The 27,031-nt window shown below is 47.0% G+C and overlaps 1 protein-coding gene across 2 annotated transcripts; it reads right to left on the bottom strand.

The window, feature by feature from the left end:
- Positions 1–1,011: 1,011 nt before the first annotated feature.
- On the bottom strand, positions 1,012–2,719 carry LOC123166235 (F-box protein At5g49610). Of its 2 annotated transcripts, none has more exons than XM_044584008.1 (2): positions 2,339–2,719; positions 1,012–2,193 (listed from the first exon to the last, which is right to left on the bottom strand). In XM_044584008.1, the coding sequence occupies exon 2, from the start codon at positions 2,173–2,175 to the stop codon at positions 1,048–1,050; it is 1,128 nt and encodes a 375-aa protein (XP_044439943.1). In that variant the 5' UTR covers positions 2,176–2,193; positions 2,339–2,719; the 3' UTR covers positions 1,012–1,047. The 2 variants fall into 2 exon arrangements, with proteins under 2 accessions (XP_044439943.1, XP_044439942.1); XM_044584007.1 differs by having other exon boundaries at positions 1,012–2,215.
- Between the last annotated feature and the right edge of the window lie 24,312 nt (positions 2,720–27,031).

The following is a 27,031-nucleotide window of genomic DNA, read 5'->3' on the forward strand; positions in this document are numbered from 1 at the left end:
AAACAATGGGACTGAAATCATGCTCTCTTGGAGGCGCTGCATAGTTAGCATAAAGTGCTTCCCAGGCTCTTTGGTTCCCACATATTCTTCTCAATTTTAAATTAAAATTTTGTAAGTTCAAGTCCTACATCTGAATCGGCTTAATTATCACTAATTTTTTAGATAAATATAATGGAAACATCATGGTGAAACTGTCACCATGTAAGCTACAAAATCTTCATCCAGATAAAGATGAACTGGAAATTAGCACATTCACCTGGTCCTTTTCTTTGGCTAAAATAGAAGCAACCGAACCAGGGTCCACTATGACTAACAAAAACACAAAGATATGGAAGAACAGCCTTGCACAAAAATCCTGGTCATAGAAACTACAACCTTTTTGCTCCCAATTAGTGAAAGTCAATCACTAGAGCTCATAACTTGTTCCTACCCCGCAAAAAAACCCTGCAAACAAACCAACAGCCAATCTCTTTTCTCCGAAAACGAAGTTCATCCTTGCCAAAAAAAAATAGTCGTATTGAAGTAGCAATCAGACACATAACAGCGGTAGCAGTGATCGAATTACTTGCCACCATAGTAACAATCAGAAATAAAACTATGCTGCTGAGCACCAAATCACATGCAGTTTCTGAAATGTGCCTAAGAAAAGACATCTCCACACAAAGAACTGCAGAGGCCGGGGGTTATCCTCCTTTTCAAAACCAAAAAAAATCTCCGCACAGAGAACAAGAGCGTCCAGGTGCCAAAATCAAGTGTGCACTGAACATGAAAGATCAAAATATTGAGCTACATAAGTGAGTGCCTGAACCAACAATTTCAGCAACAAAACTGCCATAACTACTCGTGAAGGAATTAGCATTTCAAACTGCAATCATGCCTTCCGTGATTTTTCCAACGGTGCAAAATGAAAGTAGACAGGGGGGAACATCAGAACACTTCCAGAGCATAGATACTCGATGGCACTGAGCATGAAAGATGAAAATATTAAGCTGCATGAGGGAGTACTTGAAGTAACCATTTCAGCAACTAAAATGCCATAACTTCTCGCTAAGGAATTAGCATTTCAAGCTGCAACATTGCCATTCGTTTAACAATGCAAATTGAAAGTGAACTCAGGAGAACAATACAACAGTTCTTTATAGCAGTAGACACACCATTGTTCAAAACATACATTAACACGATGTTCAAGATAACATGACACACATGAAACGATAATACTAGAGTACTACGCTCGTTGATCACAGCCAGCCTAGGGATAGATTTCCACAACTTAAGCGGTGGAGATGCATCCATCGCTAACAAGTTAATCCGGTATCGAAACCCCCAGGTCTCTGCATCATAGTCCTGCAAGACCCAAACATCCAAAGTGACGCGGTCATGGTCGGTGCTGACATACAAAGCAAGGTTGTCGCCCGTATCCAATAATAGCACGTAGCTGCCCAATTGTGCCGGACGGCTCATCTGCCGGAATGTCTCGGCTATGGTTTCAAATACCGTTATGCTGCAACCCATTGCCCAGTGGAGGCTACCACGATGGTGGATCGGTGGATGGGCAGCAGGACACCCATCTTCTGAAACTGTCGGCCATTGGATGCGTCTTGGCTGGTCCGAACCCACGGTGAAGACAAGGTAATGAGGCTGCTCAACCTTAACAGCGGCGAATGTCCCCATGGGCGCGGCGTACGACACCCAGAGCACCCTGTATTCTCCAGATGGCTGGTGCCGGTACAAGCCGAGCACGTCGACTCCGGTGATGGGGCTGATGAACTGTTGTCGCGGAGGATGCGACAGCGGGGCGCACTTGCGGGTGGCAGGGTTGCAGATGTAGAAATCTGAACCCCGCCACAGGATGAGGAGCCCATCACAGGTTATGAGGCGCATGCATATACCGAGGCTTGCGTACCGGAGCAGGGGCCGTATCTTCTGACCACTGGAGGCGGAGGCGGAGGCTCCGGCGACGCGGCTGATGCCATGGTCGTGCAAGATGATGGGCAGCGAGGGCTGGCGGCGGTGGTGGCCGAGGATGAAGGCGTAGGTGGATGTGCCGCTGCGCCACGACCTCCGGACGGCGCGGCAGCGGAACACGTCCTTGACAGGCAGCCGGGCGAGGATCTCGTCGACGACGAGCCACTCCGGCAGGTCGTCCAACACGGTCGCGGCACGGCTGCCCGGCATGCTGGTTCCTCGCTGATACTAGCAAGCAAGAGAAAAATCTCTAAAATGAAAGCAAAGATAAAAGTAAGCCACGGATTTGGCGCAAGAAAGAAGTGCTCCGCCGATCTACCGGCTTAGAGGAGCGGAGAGGAGAGAATTGACAGAGAGATCCGAGAGGGTTTACTCTGCTTCTGAGCCGGCACGGTTGAGCGAGAGCGACGGCGTTCCTCCCGGCGTCCTCGGAGGGCAGGCGTCCGGGGGAAGAAGGCACTTTGGCGAGCAACCTCGGATGCGAAACTGGTGGTGAGCGTGCAAGGAAGAGAATGGGCGGTGTGAAACTGAATCGCGGTGCGCACCACTCTCTGCCAGTGCCACTGCCAGGTGCAACTGCAAGCTGTGGAAGATGGGACTGGACGAGCAGAAAGTAGCTCCTGTGCTGCTGCTGCGTAGGGTGGAATTGATGAGGGGAGAGCCGGAGAGAAGGGAGCGCTCGGATGCGTTCAGACCCAGCTCCTGCACCAGTGGCCTGCAGAAATCATTAACTTTCCATCATCTAGAACTGTTAACCCCGTTCAACACCAGATAAATTAAGATCGAGGCCATCATAGTAAACTTTATTATTATTTTTTGAGAATCTCCAGTGCATCTCTCCATATTTGTAATCCACATTGCTTGATGTACCCCTATCACTTTATTTTCAGTGTCTTTTTCATCCTAGCAGGGCGATGAGGGCAAGAACTGGTCGTGGTGAAAGTTAGTTTAGAGCCACTCCAACGGGCCGACCCAAACAGACAGCGCTTTTCTCTGCTTTTTGTCCGTTTGGGTCGGGCCGGCGGACACAAACGTCCGGCGCTGTGTTTGGGTCGGCGCGACGCCCAACGCTGGTCCGACCCATTTTGTCGGCGCGCCAAAATAAAAGTTTAATATGCATTTAATTAAACATAAAAGCCGGCCACGAAGGCCGGCGAAAGTCCACATTACATTAATTAGCATTAAAAACTAAAAACTAGACGACGCGCAGCCCTAGGCGTCCTCGTCGGCGTCTGTGTCGGGGCCGGTGAGGTCGATCAGCGTCGACGCAGGGCCGGCCCAGGGGAACGCCGTGTTCCAGAGGGCGGCAATGTCGGGCTGCGCCGCCGCTGCCTGGGCCTGGCGCGCCTCCTCTCCGACCTCGCGCTCGAGCATCTGCAGGCGCTCGCCCTCCCGGCGCTCCTCGGCCAGCCGAACGCGGCGCCAGTGGTCGAGGTAGCCCGCCACCTGCTCCTTCGTCGGCCCGAGCTAGATCGGCGGAGCGCTGACCCACTCGCGCACTACTCTGGTCCAGGAGTAGCGCTCGAGGGGGGTCGGCTCCTCCGGCTCGGCTTTGGGTGGGGACGGCGGGGTCACCCGCCACGGAGAGGGCCATGGCCTCCGCCATGGCAGACTGGAAAGCGTCTCCTCCGCCTCCCTCCACCTCCTCCTCCTCGCTCTCCTTAATGGCCGCCTGGTAGGCGGCCTCGGCCTTCTGGTCCTCGTCGCGGACGACGAGCGCGGGTGGCGGCAGGCTGCGGTCGACGTCGCGGACGCCGCGTCGCCTCGCCTCCTCGTGCTCGAAGCCGAACCATCGAGCCCCGTTGGACGAGTCGACGACGTAGTGCGATTCGGCGCGCTGCTCCAACGTCAGCAACGCCCGCCGGCGCCGCACCTCCTCCGCATGGGCCCTCGCCGTCCGCGGCGCTGCCGGCACTGGGATCCTCTCCGGATCCAAATGCTAGTCATGCGGCAGCGTTGCGTCGGGGTACGGCAGAGGCACGCGGTGCTGCCAGTGCCACTCGGCCTGGTGCACCGGCACATTGATGCGCTGCCTCTGCCAGGGAGCGCGCGGCGGCGCGGGGAGGGCGGGAAGGGTGGGGGAATGGCGGGCGGGGGCCTTGCCCATGCCGCTACTGACGATGCCGGAGAAGAAGCCCATGCTGGCGGTGGCTAGGGTTGTCGCCGGCGTGGGGGCAGGGGTGGCCAGATTGGGACGGGGCGAGTGGCAGTGGATGAGGATGGCCCCGCCGCACGCCCGGTTTAAAAAAGGACGACCGCCGTCGCTGACGCGTGGGCCCAAGGTGGGCGGTCGTCATAAATAATGTTGACCGTCGAAGGTAGACGGCTGCCAGGTGGGGACGCGGCGGGCAACGAGAAGGCGCGCGAGGCGTCCGTTCGGCGTCCGCGCCGACGCATTTGGGGTGCAAATTTGGGCCGCAAATGCGTCAGCGCGGACGCAGAGCGGACGCGATTTGGGTATGGGTCCGCGCTTTGGGCCGCTTCTTTTGTACGCGCCGACCCAAACGGACGGCGGCGGACGAAATGGGTCGCCCTATTGGAGTTGCTCTTAGTGCATCAAGGATTGGAGTTCCTTATATTTGTGAGAGCTGATGGAGGACGGTTAGTTATTATGGCTCATCATATAAGTAGTGGAATATGAATACACGCAAAAGCTGATCCGAAATCTGCAGTTTCTCACTGCATGCCACATATATTTGGTAATCCTTTCCATTTCTTCTAAAATGATCAAATATGTATTTTTTTTCAATGTTTCGAAAGATAATTTTGGCATTGCTATAGTATAACATACATATACAGTTCGTTTGTGAAGCTACATGAATTTTTTTATACTTGGTTCAAGACTTCTTGAGTAAAGATTAGTGTGTCAACTTTGCATCTTTAGCTCTCTAAATAAAACCATAGATGATTAGCATGATTTATGGAGACCGACTTTATCAAGAAGAGTTCGGAAACACCCAGTGGAGGAGAGACAAGGCAGAGGGTTGACGGGTCTGAGTAAGGGGTGCGTGGGGTCATTGACGTTGGAGATGGTGATGGAGTTTAGACGGATGGCTACGGGTGACGGCGGCTTGGGCGGGGTTGACGGGGTGGAGAAAGAAGATGGTGTTGGGAGGAAAAAGAACATTAGTATCGGCAAGCGAGTTTGACTAAAACAGTATTTCTGTTTTAGACTTTTGCTTAATCGATGCATAGGCGTTTCCTTCAAATTTTCATGCATTGTCACCAAATAGCAATACATTTTATTTTTATTATGCCTCGTAGAACTGCCCATGAGCATTTAACTAGTAAGAGAAAAAAAAAAGCAAAGTTTAGAACACGCGTGAAAAAAGAAAGAGAGAAAAGCAACGAATTTGGCGCAAGAAGAAACTGCTTCGGCGATCTATCGGCTTAAGAGCATCTTCACTTGGGCCCCCAAGACGCCCTCCCAAGCACCTTTTTTTAGCACCGGGCCCACCCACGTGCATGCCTCTCACCCACTTCATCTCTTTTCCCTCTCATCTCTCTTGTCTTCTAGTGTTTGGTGGGGGCTTGGCTGGAAAACTCCCCCCCCCCCATGCCAAAATTTTCGTCAGCATGACCCCAACCGGCTGAAAAAGTGGCTCCGGGGAGGAGGGGGCAACGAGTGGAGATGCTCTAAGGTCATCTCCAAAGGAGACCCTCTCAAACCGCCCACAACTGTTTGGACACAGCGGTCCGGACATGTTGGGGTTGTTTGGTTCTAGGCCTAGGAGTGCCACACATTGTCATACAATGTTGCCAAACTTGCCTAAGGTTAGTTTTTTAAAATGAGAGTGACAAGTTGGCAAGCCTAAAGGAATCTTACCATATTTTTTGAGTGTATGTGATATAGGACCCTAGTATGGTTTGCCTAAAATGTGGCTTGAACCAAACACACACCTAAGTTGGTCAAACTTACCTAACCTTAGGTGTGGCAACCCTTGGCAAACTTAGTCTCAAACCAAACACCCCCGCTGTGTCATCCAACATGGACCTGCAATGGTCCGCAGGGTGGTCAGGGCGCATTTTCTCCCACAATCCGAAGACAAACTAGGGAGGCTTTGCGGGCGTCCGGACAGCACCCATGTCCGTTTCTAACCACCCTGGCCCACCCAAAACCGCCCCCCTCTCCCCGCGTGTTCCGACCCGCGCCAGCTGCTCGCATTCATGCCAATGTAGAGCCTATTATTGCAACTTCAAAGTTCATAGTTATTTATGAGATCTTTTGGTTCTGGTCATTGATATATCTAATCAATGGTTGGATGTTTTTTTTGAGAATTTTTAGTGCATCTCTCCATTTTTATTCATATTGTGCTTTCAGTATATAAATTGGCACAAGATTAAAATTACTAAAATATTAAGGACACGTTCGGAACCCCTCCACTCCACGCTTCGTGAACCTCGTGCAAAGCGATATTCCTAGACGCACGGAAGATTACGGGCCTCCCATGGGATATTCATTGCTAATTAATCTTCACCCCCGATACGTCTCCAACGTATCTATAATTTTTGATTGTTCCATGTTGTTTTATTATCAATCTTGGATGTTTTATAATCATTTTATAGTCATTTTATATCATTTTTTGGTACTAACCTATTGACATAGTGCCCAGTGCCAGTTGCTATTTTCTGCATGTTTTTTACATCGCAGGAAATCAATATCAAACGGAGTCCAAATGCCCCGAAACTTTTTGGAGATTTTTTATGGGCCAGAAGAAGGAAGATGGATCCTGGTTGCATATGGGGGGAGTCCCGAGGAGGGGACAACCCACCAGGGCGCGCCAGGGCCCCTGGCGCGCCCTGGTGGGTTGTGCCCACCCCGGGCACCCCCCAGACCGCCTCTTTGCTCTATAAATACCCCAAAAATACCAGAACCCTAGGGGAGTCGACGAAATATTCATCCAGCCGCCGCAGAGTCCAGAACCACCAGATCCAATCTAGACACCATCACAGAGGGGTTCACCACTTCCATTCGTGCCTCTCCGATGATGCGTGAGTAGTTCTTTGTAGACCTTCGGGTCCGTAGTTAGTAGATAGATGGCTTTATCTCTCTCGATGAATTCTCAATACAATGGTCTCATGGAGATCCATATGATGTAACTCTTTTTGCGGTGTGTTTGTTGGGAACTGATGAACTTCGAGTTTATGATCAGTCATATCTTTTTATATCCATGAAAGTTATTTGATTTTCTTTGATCTCTTATATGCATGATCTCTTATAGCCTCGTATTTCTTCTCCGATATTTGGATTTTGTTTGGTCAACTTGATCTATTTATCTTGCAATGGGAAGAGGTTCCCGGTAGTGGGTTCGATCTCACGGTGCTTGATCCCAGTGATAGAAAGGGAACCGACACGTATGTATCATTGCTACTAAGGATAAAAAGACGAGATCTATATCTACCGCCATATAGATAAACAGATCTTGTCTACATCATGTCATCGTTCTTATTGCATTACTCCGTTTTTCCATGAACTTAATACACTAGATGCATGCTGGATAGCGGTCGATGTGTGGAGTAATAGTAGTCGATGCAGGCAGAAGTCGGTCTACTAATCTTTGACGTGATGCCTATGTATTGATCATTGCCTGGATATCATCATAATTATTTGAAGTTCTATCAATTGCCCAACAGTAATTTGTTTACCCACTGTTTGCTATTTTTCTCGAGAGAAGCCACTAGTGAAACCTACGGCCCCCGGGTCTTCTTTCTCATATATTTGCCTTGTGATCTACTTTTCCTTTGTGTTTTTATTCAGATCTATTAAACCAAAAAATACAAAAATACCTTGCTGCACTTTTATTTATTTGCGATCTATTATTTCAATCTATTACAATTTACCTCACGTCCGTTTGCCTATCTTGAGGCGTCGTACCCCGAAAGGGAGTGACAACCCCTTTAACACGTCGGGTTGCGAGGTGTTGTTATTTGTGTGCAGGCGCTGCTTACGTTGTATTGCTTGGTTCTCCTACTGGTTCAATACCTTGGTTTCATAACTGAGGGAAATACCTACCATTGCTGTGCTACATCATCCTCTCCTCTTGGGGGAAATACCGACGTAGTCCTAGCGACACCATCAAGTAGAATTTCTGGCGCCGTTGCCGGGGAGGATCAAGTCAAGATAGTCTCCCAGCTCCGCGCCAATTTCTGGCGCCGTTGCCGGGGAGGATCAAGTCAAGATAGTCTCCCAGATCCGCGCCAATTTCTGGCGCCGTTGCCGGGGAGGATCTTCAACATAACCAGGTTCCTAATCACAAATCTCATCTCCTCGCAATTTACATTATTTGCCATTTACCTCTCGTTTTCCTCTCCCTCACTTCACAAAAATTTGTCGTTTTATTCGCCTCTCTGTTTCGCCGATCTCTTGTCTCTAGTTTCGATGGCTAGCGTCCCTACTCCTCCTTTGTCACCAGATTTTGAAGTTCTTTACTTCAAGCAAAGACAAGGAGAAAATCTGAAAGATGCCTGGTATAGGCTTATGGAATCGTATCGTGTTTCCAATCTAAAGGGGGATGCTAAAGCTTTGCTTCGTAATTTTTACATAGGACTGGCTTTGCATCATAGACAACTTCTGGATTTTGCCGCTAAAGGAAAATTTATTGAACCTTATGCAAATGCTACCTATGAAATTTTGAAAGGAATTTTGGGAATTCCTCCTCAAAAGAAGGGGTTTTATTTTACCCCTGAGGGAGTTCAAATGTTGGACAAACTTGGTGATTTTCTTTAACATATGGTTGAAATACAAAAATATAATGAACCCCTCATGTGGAGGGACATCCTCAAGCTAACTCCCATTTTTAGAGGAATTTCAAAGGTGGACATGAGATGTGGTGACAACGTACTAATGTGGAAAGACTTGTGGTTGGAAGAAGTTCTATCTAACACACATCCTAGAGCATTTTCTTATGTGAGAAATGAAGACTGCTCAGTCAAAGGTTTCTTGACCATAAACTCGCTGGATGAAGCATTCTTTCTACCACTTTCTACACAAGCCCTGGAGGAACTGCAAGATATGCAAAACTTGGTGACACACATTACACTGGACAACAGCCAGAATGCAAAAGATATCTGGACTTACCCTTGGAGAGGAAGAGAATTTTCAGCCAGCAAATACTACAAATTCTACTTTAGGGATATGAAGGCCCATAAGACTTACCACTGGCTATGGAAATCAAAGGTCAATGCTAAACTCAAGGTCTTTGGATGGCTCATGCTGTCTGATAGATTGAACACAAGAAACATGTTGAAGAGAAGGCACTATAACATTGGTACTAACCTCAACTGCCTGCTTTGTGGTCAAAAAGAAGAAGACATTGATCACATGATCCTCGCATGCCCATTTAGCAACCTTTGGATTAGACCCTGGAGATCAGGCCACTCGGCTGTCCTGGCTAGAACAAGCGAAAATCAATTGGGGCAGGCCTTTGTTCATGGAGGTCGTCCTTCAAGCATCCTGGAGCATTTGGAAAGAGAGGAACAACAAACTTTTCAGAGATATAAACCCCTCCTACCACTCTTGGCTGGCCAGATTCAAGGAGGATTTTAGTCTCCTTCAATATAGGTTTAAAGACAATAAGAAAGAGTTCATCTTCTTACTTTTAGATTCCCTACCCTCTGATTAATTGTACCCTTTAGTCAGATTCTACCCCCACTACAAAGGTAGCTGGGGTGAAATTTGTATATGATGTAACTAATCCTTGTAATTGTGTTTAATATATAATATATATGACAGTGGGAGCCTCTCTCACTGTCCCAGTTCCTCAAAAAAATGAACCCCTCAAACATCTCAATGGTAGTATCAATCGCATGAATACTTTGATTACTCTTAGCAACAAGTGATTGGATATTTTGGATCTTAAGACGGTTTCTTTTCCAGAGAATTTAGGGAAGCGTAAAGAGCCTCCCGGGTTTGAGAAAACCCTTACAAAAGTTGCCAAAACTTCGGAAGACAAAACTTAGATCCTTGCCTTACGCCTAGCTAAGGGCGTAAAACTATAGCGCTTGTTGGGAGGCAACCCAATGAATAAAATTTATTTTTGCTTTTTGCTTTCTGTTCTTGTGTGTTTACACAATTATGTCTCTGGTATGATTGTGTTTTTATGTTTTAATTAGTGTTTGTGCTAAGCAAAGCCTTTAGGATCTTCTTGGGTGATAGTTGTTTGATCTTGCTGAAAAAGACAGAAACTTTATGCTCACTAAAATAATTGTGAAAAATCACCAGAATGTGATAAGATGCCAATTCTTTTTGCAGAAGATTAATAAACAAATTACCCTGGTCTTCCTAATTTTTCAGAATTTTTTGAGTTACAGAAGTATTCGCCAAAGACAGATTACTACAGACTGTTCTGTTTTGACAGATTCTGTTTTCTTTGTGTTGTGTGCTTATTTTGATGGATCTACGGTTTTATTTGATGAGTTTTTGCCATAGAAAAGTTGGAATACAGTCGATATAATACAAAAACAAAATATGAATTGGTTTGATATAGCACTTATAGTAGTAGTTTGCTTTCTTATACTAACGGATCTCACGAAGGTTTTGTTGATTTTTGTGTGATTGAAGTTTTCAAGTTTTGGGTTATCTTATGATGGATGAAGGAAGGATGTAAGAGCCTAAGCTTGGGGATGCCCCGGCATCCCAAGATATTATCCAAGAATGAGCAACCAACTAAGCTTGGGGATGCCCCCGAGTGGCATTCCCCGCTTTCTTCCAACAACTATCGGTATTTTACTCGAGACTATATTTTTATTCGTCACATGATATGTGTTTTGCTTGGAGCGTCTTGTATGATATGTGTCTTTGCTTGCTTTATTTTGTGTTTTAAGTCATCAATCCTTGCTGGACACACCTATTTGAGAGAGCCAAAATTATGTCATGACTTGTTAGAATTGCTCTCTATGCTTCACTTAAATCTTTTATGAGCTAGGACTTGCTCTAGTGCTTCACTTATATCTTTTTGAGCACAGTGTGCTTGTTATTTTTGAAGAAATGATCTCTTGCTTCACTTAGATTTATTTGAGAGTTAGTAATATTTTGAAGAAATTCTCTCTTGCTTCACTTAAATTATTTTGAGAGAAAGAAAAATTTGTTATGCTCATGATCTTCACTTATATTTGTTTGAGCTTATGAAAAGCAACACATAAAAATTAGTCCCATAGTGATAGATATCCAAGAAGGATAAAATAAAAAATTGTCATGAAGATCGTTGGACAAAATAAACTTGATTCTTAGTAATAGTTTTGAGATATGATGATGTGATATGCGAGTTATGATGATGAGTAATTGTGCTCTAGTAAGAATATTGGTGTTAAGGTTCGTGATTCCCTATGCATGCACGAAAGTCAATAATCATGCAATGAAAATTATTTCCTACTTGTGGGGCATTATTCGGTGCTACTTATGCTTAATGCTTGCTTTATGAAATTATTCGTTTCTTGGTTGGTCGCTTCTCAATCTTTTTGCTAGCCTTCATTTTGCACCAAGTATGACCTCTACTTGTGCATCCAAAATCCTTTAAACCAGTTTTGCCATATGAGTCCACTATACCTACCTATATGCGGTATTCTTTTGCCGTTCTAAGCAAATTTGTATGTGCCATCTCTAATTTTCAAAATAAACTTCTCTTTTGTGTATTTTGTTTCACTCGCAGAACGGTAACGGGTGGCTAATATTTTCCATGCTGGATGTGTTATTCTCAAGATGAGTGTTTATTCACTTGTCATTGCACGAGAGTAAGACAAAGGTTTTAGGGATTCCCAGTCCCGAAATGCAAAAATGAATTTAATTTATGTTGTCAAATAATAAATTCCTTGGAAAGTGTTGGTATGGAGGGCAACCGTGGATACGGCTAGCCATGGAAAGTGAAAGTATGGTGGAAAAAGGAATAAACTTTATTTTCTGTTTGGGAACCGCCTATGGCATTGTTGGAGAACGTAGCAGAAATTCAAAATTTTCTACGCATCACCAAGATCAATCTATGGAGTAATCTATCAACGAGGGGAAGGGGAGTGCATCTACATACCATTGTAGATCGCGATGCGGAAGCGTTGCAAGAACGCGGATGAAGGAGTCGTACTCGTAGCGATTCAGATCGCGGTTGATTCCGATCTAAGCACCGAAGAACGGTGCCTCCGCGTTCAACACACGTGCAGCCCGGTGACGTCTCCCACGCCTTGATCCAGCAAGGAGAGAGGGAGAGGTTGGGGAAGACTCCGTCCAGCAGCAGCACGACGGCGTGGTGGCGGTGGAGGAGCGTGGCAATCCTGTAGGGCTTCGCCAAGCACCGCGGGAGAGGAGGAGGAAGAGAGGTAGGGCTGCGCCAAGAGAGACCGGAAAACTCATTTGTTGGGCAGCCCTAGACCTCAACTATATATAGGGGGGAGGGGGCTGCGCCCCCTCTAGGGTTCCCACCCCAAGGGGTGGCGGCCAGCCCTAGATCCCATCTAGGGGGGCGGCCAAGGGGAGGAGAAGGGGGGGCGCCACTAGGGTGGGCCTTAAGGCCCATCTGGACCTAGGGTTTGCCCCCTCCCACTCTCCCATGCGCCTTGGGCCTTGGTGGGGGGGGGGCGCACCAGCCCACCTGCGGCTGGTCCCCTCCCACACTTGGCCCCCGCAGCCTTCTGGGGCTGGTGGCCCCACTTGGTGGACCCCCGGGACCCTCCCGGTGGTCCCCGTACATTACCGATATCACCCGAAACTTTTTCGGTGACCAAAACAGGACTTCCCATATATAAATCTTTACCTCCGGACCATTCCGGAACTCCTCGTGACGTCCGGGATCTCATCCGGGACTCCGAACAACATTCGGTAACCACGTATATCTATTCCCTATAACCCTAGCGTCATCGAACCTTAAGTGTGTAGACCCTACGGGTTCGGGAACCATGCAGACATGACCGAGACGTTCTCCGGTCAATAACCAACAGCGGGATCTGGATACCCATGTTGGCTCCCACATGTTCCACGATGATCTCATCAGATGAACCACGATGTCGGGGATTCGATCAATCCCGTATGCAATTCCCTTTGTCTATCGGTATGTTACTTGCCCGAGATTCGATCGTCGATATCCCGATACCTTGTTCAATCTCGTTACCGGCAAGTCTCTTTACTCGTTCCGTAACTCACATCATCCCGTGATCAACTCCTTGGTCACATTGTGCACATTATGATGATGTCCTACCGAGTGGGCCCAGAGATACCTCTCCGTTTACACGGAGTGACAAATCCCAGTCTCGATTCGTGCCAACCCAACAGACACTTTCGGAGATACCTGTAGTGCACCTTTATAGCCACCCAGTTACGTTGTGACGTTTGGTACACCCAAAGCATTCCTACGGTATCCGGGAGTTGCACAATCTCATGGTCTAAGGAAATGATACTTGACATTAGAAAAGCTCTGAGCAAACGAACTACACGATCTTGTGCTAGGCTTAGGATTGGGTCTTGTCCATCACATCATTCTCCTAATGATGTGATCCCGTTATCAACGACATCCAATGTCCATGGTCAGGAAACCGTAACCATCCATTGATCAACGGGCTAGTCAACTAGAGGCTTACTAGGGACATGGTGTTGTCTATGTATCCACACATGTATCTGAGTTTCCTATCAATACAATTCTAGCATGGATAATAAACGATTATCGTGAACAAGGAAATATAATAATAACCAATTTATTATTGCCTCTAGGGCATATTTCCAACAGGCATATCTAGCATGGAAAGTGTTCGTAGCTCTGCGTCGTTTTCGTTGGTGGGATGGATACACCTCCCAAAATGTTTTTATCTCAAATTTTTTACTTTGAGCTCTGGCACCTCTACAAATCCCTACTTCCCTCTACGGAGGGCCTTTCTTTACTTTATGCAATTTTTATTTTTGAAATTGAGTCTCCATCTTCTCTTACAAAAGCACCAACTAAGAGGCAATATGATCATGAGTAACTATTGGGTATAGCTAGTATTCGAATGTGTTTCATGAATGGATCAATGTTTGAGCATGATGGGCTAGGGATAACATATTTTAGCATTGATATTTTGAAAGACATGGTTGCTTGTTGATATGCTTGAGTATCTAAATTATTATGTCAAAACTAGACTATTGCTTTGAATCACATAAAAGTCCAAATGTCCATCCTATGAAGAAAAGAATTTGATATGACTTTATGAACAGCACTCCACATCAAAAATTCTGTTTTTTATCACTTACCTACTCGAGGACGAGTAGGAGTTAAGCTTGGGATGCTGATACGTCTCCAACGTATCTATAATTTTTTATTGTTCCATGCTGTTTATTATCAATATTGGATGTTTTATAATCATTTTATAGTCATTTTATATCATTTTTTGGTACTAACCTATTGACATAGTGCCCAGTGCCAGTTGTTGTTTTCTGCATGTTATTTACATCGCAGGAAATCAATATCAAACGGAGTCCAAATGCCCTGAAACTTTTTGGAGATTTTTCATGGGCCAGAAGAAGGAAGATGGGCCCTGGTTGCACCTGGGGGGAGTCCCGAGGAGGGGACAACCCACCAGGAGGCCCTGGCGCCCCCTGGTGGGTTGTGCCCACCTCGGGCACCCCCCGGACCGCCTCATTGCTCTATAAATACCCCAAAAATACCAGAACCCTAGGGGAGTCGACGAAATATTTATCGAGCCGCCGCAGAGTGCAGAACCACCAGATCCAATCTAGACACCATCACGGAGGGGTTCACCACTTCCATTGGTGCCTCTCCGATGATGCGTGAGTAGTTCTTTATAGACCTCCGGGTCCGTAGTTAGTAGCTAGATGGCTTTCTTTCTCTCACTGAATTCTCAATACAATCGTCTCTTGGAGATCCATATGATGTAACTCTTTTTGCGGTGTGTTTGTTGGGATATGATGAACGTCGAGTTTATGACCAGTCATATCTTTTTATATCCATGAAAGTTATTTGAGTTTCTTTGATCTCTTATATGCATGATCTCTTATAGCCTCGTATTTCTTCTCCGATATTTGGGTTTTGTTTGGCCAACTTGATCTATTTATCTTGCAATGGGAAGAGGTGCCCGGTAGTGGGTTTGAGCTTACGGTGCTTGATCCTAGTGATAGAAAGGGAACCGACACATATGTATCATTTCTACTAAGGATAAAAAGACGAGATCTATATCTACCGCCATATAGATAAACGGATCTTGTCTACATCGTGTCATCGTTCTTATTGCATTACTCCGTTTTTCCATGAACTTAATACACTAGATGCATGCTGGATAGCGGTTGATGTGTGGAGTAATAGTAGTAGATGCAGGCAGGAGTCGGTCTACTAATCTTGGACATGATGCCTATGTATTGATCATTGCCTGGATATCATCATAATTATTTGAAGTTCTATCAATTGCCCAACGGTAATTTGTTTACCCACCGTTTGCTATTTCTCTCGAGAGAAGCCACTAGTGAAACCTACGGCCCCCGGGTCCTCTTTCTCATATATTTGCCTTGCGATCTACTTTTCCTTTGTGTTTTTATTCAGATCTATTAAACCAAAAAATACAAAAATACCTTGCTGCACTTTTATTTATTTGCGATCTATTATTTCAATCTATTACAATTTACCTCACGTCTGTTTGCCCATGTTGAGGCGTCGTACCCCGAAAGTGAGTGACAACCCCTTTAACAGTCGGGTTGCGAGGTGTTGTTATTTGTGTGCTGGCGCTGCTTACGTTGTGTTGCTTGGTTCTCCTACTCGTTCGATACCTTGGTTTCATAACTGAGAGAAATACCTACCGTTGTTGTGCTACATCATCCTCTCCTCTTGGAGGAAATACCGATGTAGTCCTAGCGACACCATCACCCCCCGATTTTCATGGGGGTGGGCCTCGCCTCCCTTCTAACCTCGAATCAAAAACTGCCACATAATCACAACCCATTGAATCCGTAAAACCCACCCTGTGCGTGTAGCATTAGGATACTCATAGTGGGGAGTATCATATACTAATATCATGCATATCATACTAGTGTATGATACTATGTTCATAGTGCATAGTATCATAGAGTAGTATCATAGATGATCATATTTATTGTCATGCATGACACAAAGTAGCATAACATTTAACATGATACGGTATCTACCTATGTTACTCTAACCCTCTCACTTCTTTAATTCTCTGCCACATCAACATGTTTGTTATTCCCAAGTGCATGATACCAGCTAAGATACCACCACTATGGCCAGCCTTACTCCCGTGCAAAGCCGGGCCAAACATTGCATCTCCGTGGAGCCAGCTCCAAGAATTTGAGTTGAGTCATAATTTGCACTTGAAGAAACCGGCAATTGGCTATGTCACGAGATCCCTAAAAATGTAGAGTTGGCAAAAATTGCACCCTCACTACCAGCAATAAGTGCAAAACTAACTTGTTCGGATGACTTTAGTGAACTTACACATGAGTGCACCATAGTGGGTCAAGTTGGCCTCTCCTCCCACCCCAACTCGACCACCTTTCTCTCTCTCTCTCTCTCTAAACTGACACCGCATCCGTCTACAGATCAGGGACCAGTCCGCAGACAGTGATTTGGAGCTGGCCATTCAAATTCAACGAAATTAATCAGATGTTCAATAAGTTTTTTATGGATGGATCATGGTGCCCACACATATCGTCCTTGAGTTTCACCCAACAATGTATATGTGTGAATGATTTGTCCTCTGACCTGTAATACAACACGATAGCACATGCAGACTACATAACATGTACAACAACATTGGCTGAATGGATGAATCAATCAACATGTAGAGCAAGAAGAAACAAAACTTATGATCTCATCATTACCGCGTGCAATGACCGCATTGCATCCAACCGAACAACCACGCCGCAAAACTTCGCTGACAGAGTTCTAAATAGTGTACCAACGATATACTAGAGACTTCACATTGCATTCATGGATGATGTGCATGTCATAAGGGCAATGTGCTTTCGTGCATGAAACGAACCATGCACGCGCTACCAAAAGGTGTCCCTTCTGCTCCAGCCTACGAAGTCAGCAGATACGGCCAACCACGCATCGCACAACAACTCACCCTCCTTCAACGAGTGTCATGGCATCCTTCTTACTCTAAAAAACGACATGAATTTTGAAAAATAAACTCAATGACATTTGACCAAACACCTGTCGGGTGTAGTGTCCTCAATGGACGACGTCGATGGGTGACGGAGGGTACCTAGCTGCGGACAGATCCTGGGTGGACGACGCTGTAGTACAAGGCGAGAGGGCGCGGGTAGGGGCTGAGGACTTCCGGCAATGACCAAGCGGTGGTCGAAGAGGTATGCTACCTCTTGAGCTTGCGTTGGTTTTTCCCTTGAAGAGGAAAGGGTGATGCAGCAAAGGAGTGTAAGTATTTCCCTCAGTTTTGAGAACCAAGGTATCAATCCAATAGGAGACTACGCAACATGCCACCGAATACCTACACAAACAAACACCAACTTGCAACCAACGCGACAAAGGGGTTGTCAATCCCTTCACGGTTATTCGTGAAGTGAGATCTGATAAAGATGGATAAACGGTAAAGTAATATTTTTGGTATTTTTGGTTTATGGAACGGAAAGTAAAGATTGCAAAGTAAAGGAATGGTGACAGAAATTGCCAAGTTGATGGGAAACTAATATGATGTAAAATAGACCCGGGGGCCATAGGTTTCACTAGAGGCTTCTCTCAAGATAGAAATTATTACGGCGGGTGAACAAATTACTGCCGAGCAATTAATAGAAAAGCGCAAAGTTATGACGATATCTAAGGAAATGATCATGAATATAGGCTTCATGTCCGTGTCAAGTAGACCGAAACGATTCTGCATCTACTACTATTACTCCACACATTGACCGACTCATGCCTGCATCTAGAGTACTAAGTTCATAAGAATAGAGTAACGCATTAAGCAAGATGACATGATGTAGCAGGATTAACTCAAGCAATATGATGAAAACCCCATCTTTTTATCCTCGATGGCAACAATACAATGCGTGCATTGTTGCCCCTGCTGTCACTGGGAAAGGACACCGCAAGATTGAACCCAAAGCTAAGCTCTTCTCCCATTGCAAGAAAAACAAATCTAGTTGGCCAAACCAAATTGATAGTTCGAAGAGACTTGCAAATATATCAAATCATGCATATAAGAATTCAGAGAAGATTCAAATAATATTCATAGATAAAATTGATCATAAATCCACAATTCATCGGATCTCGGCAAACACACCGCAAAAGAGTATTACATCGAATAGATCTCCAAGAACATCAAGGAGAACTTTGTATTGAGAATCAAAGAGAAAGAAGAAGCCATCTAGCTACTAGATATGGACCCGTAGGTCTAAAGTAAATTACTCATGCTTCATCAGAGAGGCAATGGTGTTGATGTAGAAGCCCTCCGTGATCGATTCCCCCTCCGACAGGATGCCAGAAAAGGCCCCAAGATGGGATCTCATGGGTACAGAAGGTTGCGGCGGTGGAAAAGTGGTTTGTAGCTTCCCCGGATGTTTTTGGGGTATAAGAGTATATATAGGAGGAAGAATTAGGTCAGGAGACCTACGAGGGGCCCACAAGGTTGGGGGGCGCGCCCCACCCCCTGGGCGCGCCCTCCACCCTTGTGGATGCCTCGAAGCTTCTCTGACTTGTACTCCAAGTCTCATGGGTGTCTTCTGGTCCAAGAAAAATCATGGCGAAAGTTTCATTCCGTTTCGACTCCGTTTGGTATTCCTTTTCTGCGAAACTCTAAAACAAGGAAAAAAAACAGAAACTGGCACTGGGCTCTAGGTTAATAGGTTAGTCCTAAAAATCATATAAAATAACATATTAATGCATATAAAACATCCAAAACAAATAATATAATAGCATGGAACAATAATAAATTATAGATACGTTGGAGACGTATCAAGGTATAGTGGCAGCGTTGGAAGAGAAGCATACAGATGCAAAGCAAGGGGAAATAGGGACGGACTGGAAGAGAATGGAACCGAGAGAGGGATTTAAGTGTGTCAAGATGTTGTAGTCCAACGTGGCGGCGCACCGGACTTGTGTAATATCCCTGGTTTGCTTCCAATATAGAAGAACGGATATTCATGCAGCCTTGCAAACCAACAAGGTATCACGTTGAATTTGACAGCTCGGTGCGGACTGATGCCAATGTTTCAAGTGTCGGCCTTCGAGATGCCCTACCAATGATTTGTCTCCTCCACGTCGTTTGTGTCATCAAAGCGCTGCTTCTCTTCTCTCCCCTTGTCGATTCCAGCCTACGCAGAAGCAAACCTAAGCGTTTCTCTTCTCTCCCCTCATCGATTACACCTGACACAACTCTAAGCAATAGCAACTCTAAGCAATCATGAATGTGTAGTCACAACTGAGGGAGTCCTGGATTAAGGGGTCCTCGGGCGTCCGGGCTATGTGACTTGGGTCGGACTAATGGCCCGTGAAGATATAAGGCGGAGGATTTTCTCCATGCCCGGATGGGACTCTCCTTTGCGTGGATGGCAAGCTTGGCGTTCGGATGTGAAGATTCCTTTCTCTGTAAACCGACTCTGTACAACCCTAGGTCCCTCCGGTGTCTATATAAACTGGAGGGTTTAGTCCGTAGAGGCAATCATAATCATACAGGCTAGACATCTAGGGTTTAACCATTACGATCTCGAGGTAGATCAACTCTTGTAAACCCCATATTCATCCAAGATAATCAAGCAGGAAGTAGGGTATTACCTCCATCAAGAGGGCCCGAACCTGGGTAAACTTCGTGTCCCTGTCTCCTGTTACCTTCGATCCTCAGACACACAGTTCGGGACCCCCTACCCGAGATCTGCTGATTTTGACACCGACATTGGTGCTTTCATTGAGAGTTCCACTGTGCCGTGGACAGAAGGCTCGATGGCTCCATCAATCATCTACAACAAATACTATTCAAGGTGAGACTTTCCTCCCCGGCCAAATCTTCGTGTTCAGCGGCTTTGCGCTGCGTGCCAACTCAATTGGCCACCTCGAACAGATCGATAGCTACGCCCCCAGTCATCAGATTACTTTTGGGAATCTGAACTACGTCGCCGATATCCGAGGAAACTTGACCTTTGAAGGATTCACGGCTTCGACCACCGATCAGGCCCTAGAGCCGGAGCAAACCGCTGAATTCGAGGACGGGGGCCTGGAGCCCGCCGGATTCGCAGCGGTTATCAAACCTACTACCGCTGATCCAGAGGAAACGGTGTCATCGGTTATCCCGAAGTCAAACCGGATTTCCCCTGGTACGGGAAGGCCGGACTCGTCCCCGGATTTTGAATCCGAACTCTCACGATCTGCGGCTGATGAGCACGGCCAGGAGACCTTCACCTCGCCCGGCGCTAGAGGTTTTTATCTCCCTGGCCGAACCTCGCTTTCAAGCGAGACTCTGGACTTAATGCAACCCCTCATCATTACACAGGAATGACGTCCGAACTACGCCCAGCCCGAACTAGGGCTGAGAGCGGGGAATTTTACGTCCCACCCACCACCCACTTCATAGCCACTATCGAGGACCTAACCAACATGCTTGACCGTAACTCCGAATAAATCTATGGTATGAACGTCGATGCTGGAGACGAACAAAGCCAAAACCCGCCGCATACCGGACGCTGGGCGGCCACCTCCACATACGACGTATACATGGTGGATACGCCAAAAGAGGATGGCGATGAAGGCAGTAAGGATCTAATCAAGGACAATAACACTGATAAACCACCAAAGCAGTGGCATCAGCGGCGCCATTCAAAATCACGCCGCGACAAAGAAAGCAATACCGGCAATGGAGACGATAACACTCCGGAGAATGCCGAAGACCTAGACGTCCCCGTCGAACCAACATCCGAACATGATGATAGGGAGGAGGGGCAGGGTAACCCTGACGAACCAGTCGGGAACGAGGACTCGGAGGACAGCAATTATATGCCACCCTCCAAAGACGAAATAAGCCTCAGCAACGAAGACTTCATCGTGCCAGAGGAACCCCTCGAGCAAGAACACTTTAAGCAACAGCTCATCGCAACCGCGAGGAGCCTGAAAAGGAAGCAGCAACGGCTTCAAGCCGAACAGGATACGCTCAACGACAGATGGACTGATATTCTGGCAGCCGAGGAATACGGCCTTGCACGACCAACCAAAAGCTACCCGAAGCGCAAGTTGTTACCCCAATTCGACGCTGAGGCGCGGGAGCCCCTAACATCAGCGCGTAACACAGCCGATAAACCAGACCGGCCACCGCGTGGACGAGACAGAACGGCTACCCAAGCCGAACACCAGCCCACATTACCCCGCCGTAAAGGCAGGGAGACTGTGGCCCGGGATTACACCTACGACCTACGGCGGGACTTGGACACTAGGGCATGCCTAGTCAGATCAATCTACGGGTCAAGGGGATGTGCCCCAACACGAGAGGACGGCTATCAGGCCCGACATGATCAACACAACCTCACTCGGGGTGAAAACCGCATAGGGACGTCCGCCGAACTCCGTCGCGACATCGCCAGTTATAGAGGTGCCGCACACCCCCTATGCTTCACCGAGGAAGTAATGGAGCATGAATTCCCAGAAGGGTTTAAACCTATGAATATCGAATCATATGATGGAACAACCGACCCCACAGTATGGATTGAGGATTTTCTTCTCCATATCCACATGGGCCGCGGTGATGATCTCCATGCCATCAAATACCTCCCACTAAAATTAAAGGGACCAGCCCGGCACTGGCTAAACAGCCTCCCAGAGAACTCCATTGGCAACTGGGAAGACTTGGAAGACGCCTTTCGCGACAACTTCCAAGGTACATATGTCCGGCCTCCGGACGCCGATGACCTCAGTCACATCATCCAGCAGCCCGGAGAGTCAGCCAGGAAACTCTGGACTAGGTTCCTAATTAAAAAGAACCAAATTGTCGACTGTCCAGACGCCGAAGCCCTCACGGCCTTTAAACATAGTGTCCAAGATCAGTGGCTTGCCCGTCACCTCGGCCAAGAAAAACATAAGTCCATGGCAGCTCTTACCGCACTAATGACCCGCTTTTGCGCGGGAGAAGATAGCTGGCTTGCTCGTAGAAGCAATAGCACTAGCGATCTTGGCACCTCCGAAGCCAGGGACGTCAATGGCAAGCCACGCGCAATAAAAACAAGCGTTGAAACAATAATGCAGGAACCCAAGACACGGCGGTCAATGCCGGATTCAGTGACCCCAAATCCGGTCAACGGAAGAAGCCATTCAAGGCAAACAGAGATGGTCCATCCAGTTTAGACAAGATACTGGATCGGCCCTGTCAGATTCATGGCAGCCCTGACAAACCCACCAACCGTACCAACAGAAATTGCTAGGTTTTCAAACAAGTCGGCAAGCTCAATGCCGAACACAAAGGGAAGGGGCTGCCCAGTGCCAGCGAAGACGAAGAGACTCGCCAACCGAACACTGGGGGACAGAAGCAAGTTCCCCCTGAAGTAAAAACAGTAAACATGATATATGTGACGCATATCCCTACAAGGGAGCGCAAGCGCGCACTACGAGACGTCTATGCCATAAAGCCGGTCGCCCCAAAATTTAACCCATGGGCGGCCTGCTCGATCACTCTTGATCGCAAGGACAACCCAACCAGTATCCGTCACGGAGGTTCGGCAGCTCTAGTCCTCGATCCAATTATCGATGGATTCCATCTCATGCGAGTCCTTATGGACGGCGGCAGTAGCCATAATTTACTCTATCAAGACACTGTCCGCAAGATGGGCATTGATCCCTCAAGGATCAAGCCCACCGCAACTACCTTCAAGGGAGTAATACCCGGCGTCGAAGCTCACTTCACGGGCTCAATCACATTGGAAGTCGTCTTCGGTTCGCCGGACAACTTTCAAAGCGAAGACTTGATCTTCGATATTGTCCCATTCCGCAGTGGCTACCATGCACTGCTCGGGCGGACCGCTTTTTCTCGTTTCAATGCAGTCCCACACTACGCCTATGTAAAGCTTAAGATGCCCGGTCCACGCGGCGTCATCACGATCAACGGAAACACGGAACACTCCCTCCGTACCGAGGAGCATACCGCAGCCATCGCAGCCGAAGTACAAAGCGGCCCCGTCAAGCCGCATATCTCATCGGCCATTAAGCCGCCGGCCTCTATTACACATGACCGGTCAATTTTAGAGGTGGATTAGCACTTCCGCCTCTGTCGTTCGCCACATATACCCGCGAAGTTCGTATCGCGCATGCATAATTATGCACTTAAAATACCTTGGCCATCGGCGGAGGCACAATACGGACAGGCCTACAATACGGTTCGCCCTCCTACCGCCTTCTTCTCTTTTCTAACTATATCTTATCTTTTGCCATAGGTGAATCAAAACCAGTTCATCCTACGGACCTACAAGGACTCTTCTGAGCCCGGTTTCATACAAATAACCAAAGATTACTCCTTTTAAGGAATCCTTTTCGCTGAGGCAAAGGCAGCGCAGACGTGCGACAGGAGGTCCAAAAGATTTTCTGTAGACCAAACAATCTATTTAAAACCTGTATAGAGCCTTTTTCCTCAGCCTTCGACCCCTGGCATGTAAAATGGCCTAGGTAGTGGTGTTATAATCTGTAAGATTGCGTTCGACGTATCAATCAGATTCCAATGAACATAATCCGTCTTCAGTATTTGCTTTTCCTCATAGAACTGTATTTTTCTTCTTCAGTTGTTTCACGCACACACCTCGGCACAAATCGCCAGGGGCTCAATACGGCAACATATGGGTTGCCGAAAAGTCCGAACAGCTCTACAGCATACTTTGGCATCACGAGTTTGGCATTATATGCATCAGCTCTGAATCATGTCTTTGGTCAATAGTTGGGTTGCCCGGCTCATGTGCTTACTACCTTACGTTCTGTCTTATCGGCTAGGGTAGTAAAGGGAGAACTACTGCGATTGTGTTTCCGGTTCACCTGGTTAAACACCTCACTAGAGAAAGCCAAAAACTGACTGTCATGATGCGGCGAGAGCTGGTCAACCACTCGGCGACTTATTAGAATCTTTTGCGATTTCTTTCGTACTACATGAAGGACCGTTTTTTTGGCCACCTATGTAATGCAACCGTATTCGGATAACTGCGTACATACCAGGGGCTACATCATAGACCCACCGTCAAACTCCTATGGCTAAGTGAAAGTGTTAAAGCCCTATAGTCTGATTGCCTAGTTCGCCGCACTGACACCTCTGTTACGGACAAAGACGTTGGGTCAAGAGTGATCAGGTGCTATTCCGAACACCTTTGTATTATATACCAGAGGGCCGAAGCCGACGACTGGCAAACTTTCAGATTATAAAAAACGACCACACAGGAGGAAATAACTTTCAGGCAAAGGTATGAATATAACACAACCTTAATGTATCATAATATTGTTCTCACAATTCCAGTGCATTTATTCGAACATAATATCCTTCGAGCACTGACCCTCTATCAAGCGGGTGCCCTCTAGGACGTCCTCCAAATAATGCTCCGACGTGCGATGGTCCTTGCCTCCGGGTGGGCCCTTAGCTGCAACATCGGTGGCCATCATCTTTGCCTAGTACATCTTGACGCGGGTGAAGGCCATCCGGGCACCTTCTATGCATGCCGACCGCTTGACGGCGTCGATACGAGGCACTGCATCGACAAGTCGCTGCACCAAACCAAAATAGCTGTTCGGAATGGGTTCAGCCGGCCATAGCCGGACCACGAAGTCCTTCATGGCAGCTCCGGACATCTTGTGGAGCTCGGCCCACTGGGCCATCTGTTCGTTCAACAACGCCGACGCCGTGGCACGTTGAATTGTGACCAAAAAAGCTTCTCCGCAGCACGTCCTTCCTGCGCTTGGAAGAACCGCGCCGCGTCAGAGACACTCTTCGGTAGGTCCAAGAACGCGTCTGGAGAACTCCATAATTGATTAAGCAGAGCATACTTCTGGTCACCGAACTTAGTCTGTAAAAGAAAGGGCTTACCAGCCGCTATCTCCCTAGCTTGCCGGATCTCCTCCCGAGCCGCTCTAGACTCGGACCGTGCTTCTCTCTCCTCTTGTAAGGCCTTGTCGAGTTCGGCTGCCTTGGCTTTGTTATCCTCCTCGGGTGATTTGCATTGGCCAGTGGCATCCTTTAGCTCTCGCTCTATGGTAGATATTCTCTCCTCGCATTGGCGCCGAGTGGCATGTTCGGCCTTTAAATTAGCAGCCGCCTTCTTGGCAGCCGCATTGCTCACTCTAGCCTGCTCCTTGGCCCAGGCAAGCTCGGTCCAAAGGGTCTCAACCGCGGCAACACCATCTACAGTTATGCATCTCACAGTGTATAATTTTCAGCTTCGTGCTCATACTATTATACATGCATAAGCGGGCTGTCCCAAAACATACCTTGTGCCTCGTCGAGCCGCCTATTAATAAGAGTAATGTCCTCATCAGCTAACTCAAGTTTATGCTTTAGATCTGCAACTTCCGCAGCTTGGGCGGTCGCCATTGACATAACAGCCTGCTTTTAAATTAATTATGTTACTTCCTGAGCATATCTTTTTGATCCTCTGATCGCCTCCCTGTGGAAACCGACCAGAGTCTCAGGGCTACTATCTATACGCAGGCGCATTCTGCATGTAAAGAGCGGTTAAAGATATTATATTGCATACCTCGAAACCTCTCAGCAGGCCCGTGAAGGCTTCATTCAATCCGCTTCTCGCGGACAGAATCCTATCAACTAACGTACCCATTAAGGTACGATGTTCCTCTGAGATGGACGCACTTTGCAATGTGCCCATCAGAGTATCCGGCACCTCCGGATTCCTGGAGGCTGCTGCGTGATACGTCTCCAATGTATCTATAATTTTTTATTGTTCCATGCTATATTATATTCTGTTTTGGATGTTTAATGGGCTTTATTATACACTTTTATATTATTTTTGGGACTAACCTATTAACCGGAGGCTAGTCCAGATTGCTGTTTTTTTGCCTATTTCAGTGTTTCGCAGAAAATGAATATCAAACAGAGTCCAAACGGAATGAAACCTTCGGGAACGTGATTTTCGGAACGAACGTGATCCAGAGGACTTGGAGTCCACGTCAAGAAAGCAACGAGGAGGGCACGAGGCAGGAGGGCGTGCCTACCCCCCTAGGCGCGCCCTCTACCCTCGTGGGCCCCTCATGGCTCCCCTGACCGACTTCTTTCGCCTATATATACCTACGTACCCCCAAACCATCAGACAAGGAGCCAAAACCCTATTTCCACCGCCGCAACCTTATGTACCCGTGAGATCCCATCTTGGGGCCTTTTCCGGCGCTCCGCCGAAGGGGGCATTGATCACGGAGGGCTTCTACATCAACACCATAGCCTCTTCGATGATGTGTGAGTAGTTTACTTCAGACCTTCAGGTCCATCGTTATTAGCTAGATGGCTTCTTCTCTCTTTTTGGATCTCAATACCATGTTCTCCTCGATCTTCTTGGAGATCTATTCGATGTAATCTTCTTTTGCGGTGTGTTTATCGAGATCCGATGAATTGTGGGTTTATGATCAAGTTTATCTATGAACAATATTTGAATCTCCTCTAAATTCTTTTATGTATGATTGGTTATCTTTGCAAGTCTCTTCGAATTATCAGTTTGGTTTGGCCTACTAGATTGATCTTTCTTGCAATGGGAGAAGTGCTTAGCTTTGGGTTCAACCTTGCGGTGTCCTTTCCCAGTGACAGCAGGGGCAGCAAGGCACGTATTGTATTATTGCCATCGAGGATAAAAAGATGGGGTTTATATCATATTGCTTGAGTTTATCCCTCTACATCATGTCATCTTACTTAAAGCATTACTCTGTTCTTATGAATTTAATACTCTAGATGCATGCTGGATAGCAGTCGATGTGTGGAGTAATAGTAGTAGATGCAGAATCGTTTCAGTCTACTTGTCGCGGACGTGATGCCTATATACATGATCATACCTAAATATTCTCATAACTATGCTCAATTCTATCAATTGCTCGACAGTAATTCATTTACCCACCGTAGTACTTATGCTCTTGAGAGAAGCCACTAGTGAAACCTATGGCCCCCGGGTCTATCTTCCATC

The sequence above is a fragment of the Triticum aestivum genome, chromosome 7D (assembly GCF_018294505.1).
Source record: "Triticum aestivum cultivar Chinese Spring chromosome 7D, IWGSC CS RefSeq v2.1, whole genome shotgun sequence".
In the NCBI taxonomy this organism is placed as follows: Eukaryota; Viridiplantae; Streptophyta; class Magnoliopsida; order Poales; family Poaceae; genus Triticum; species Triticum aestivum.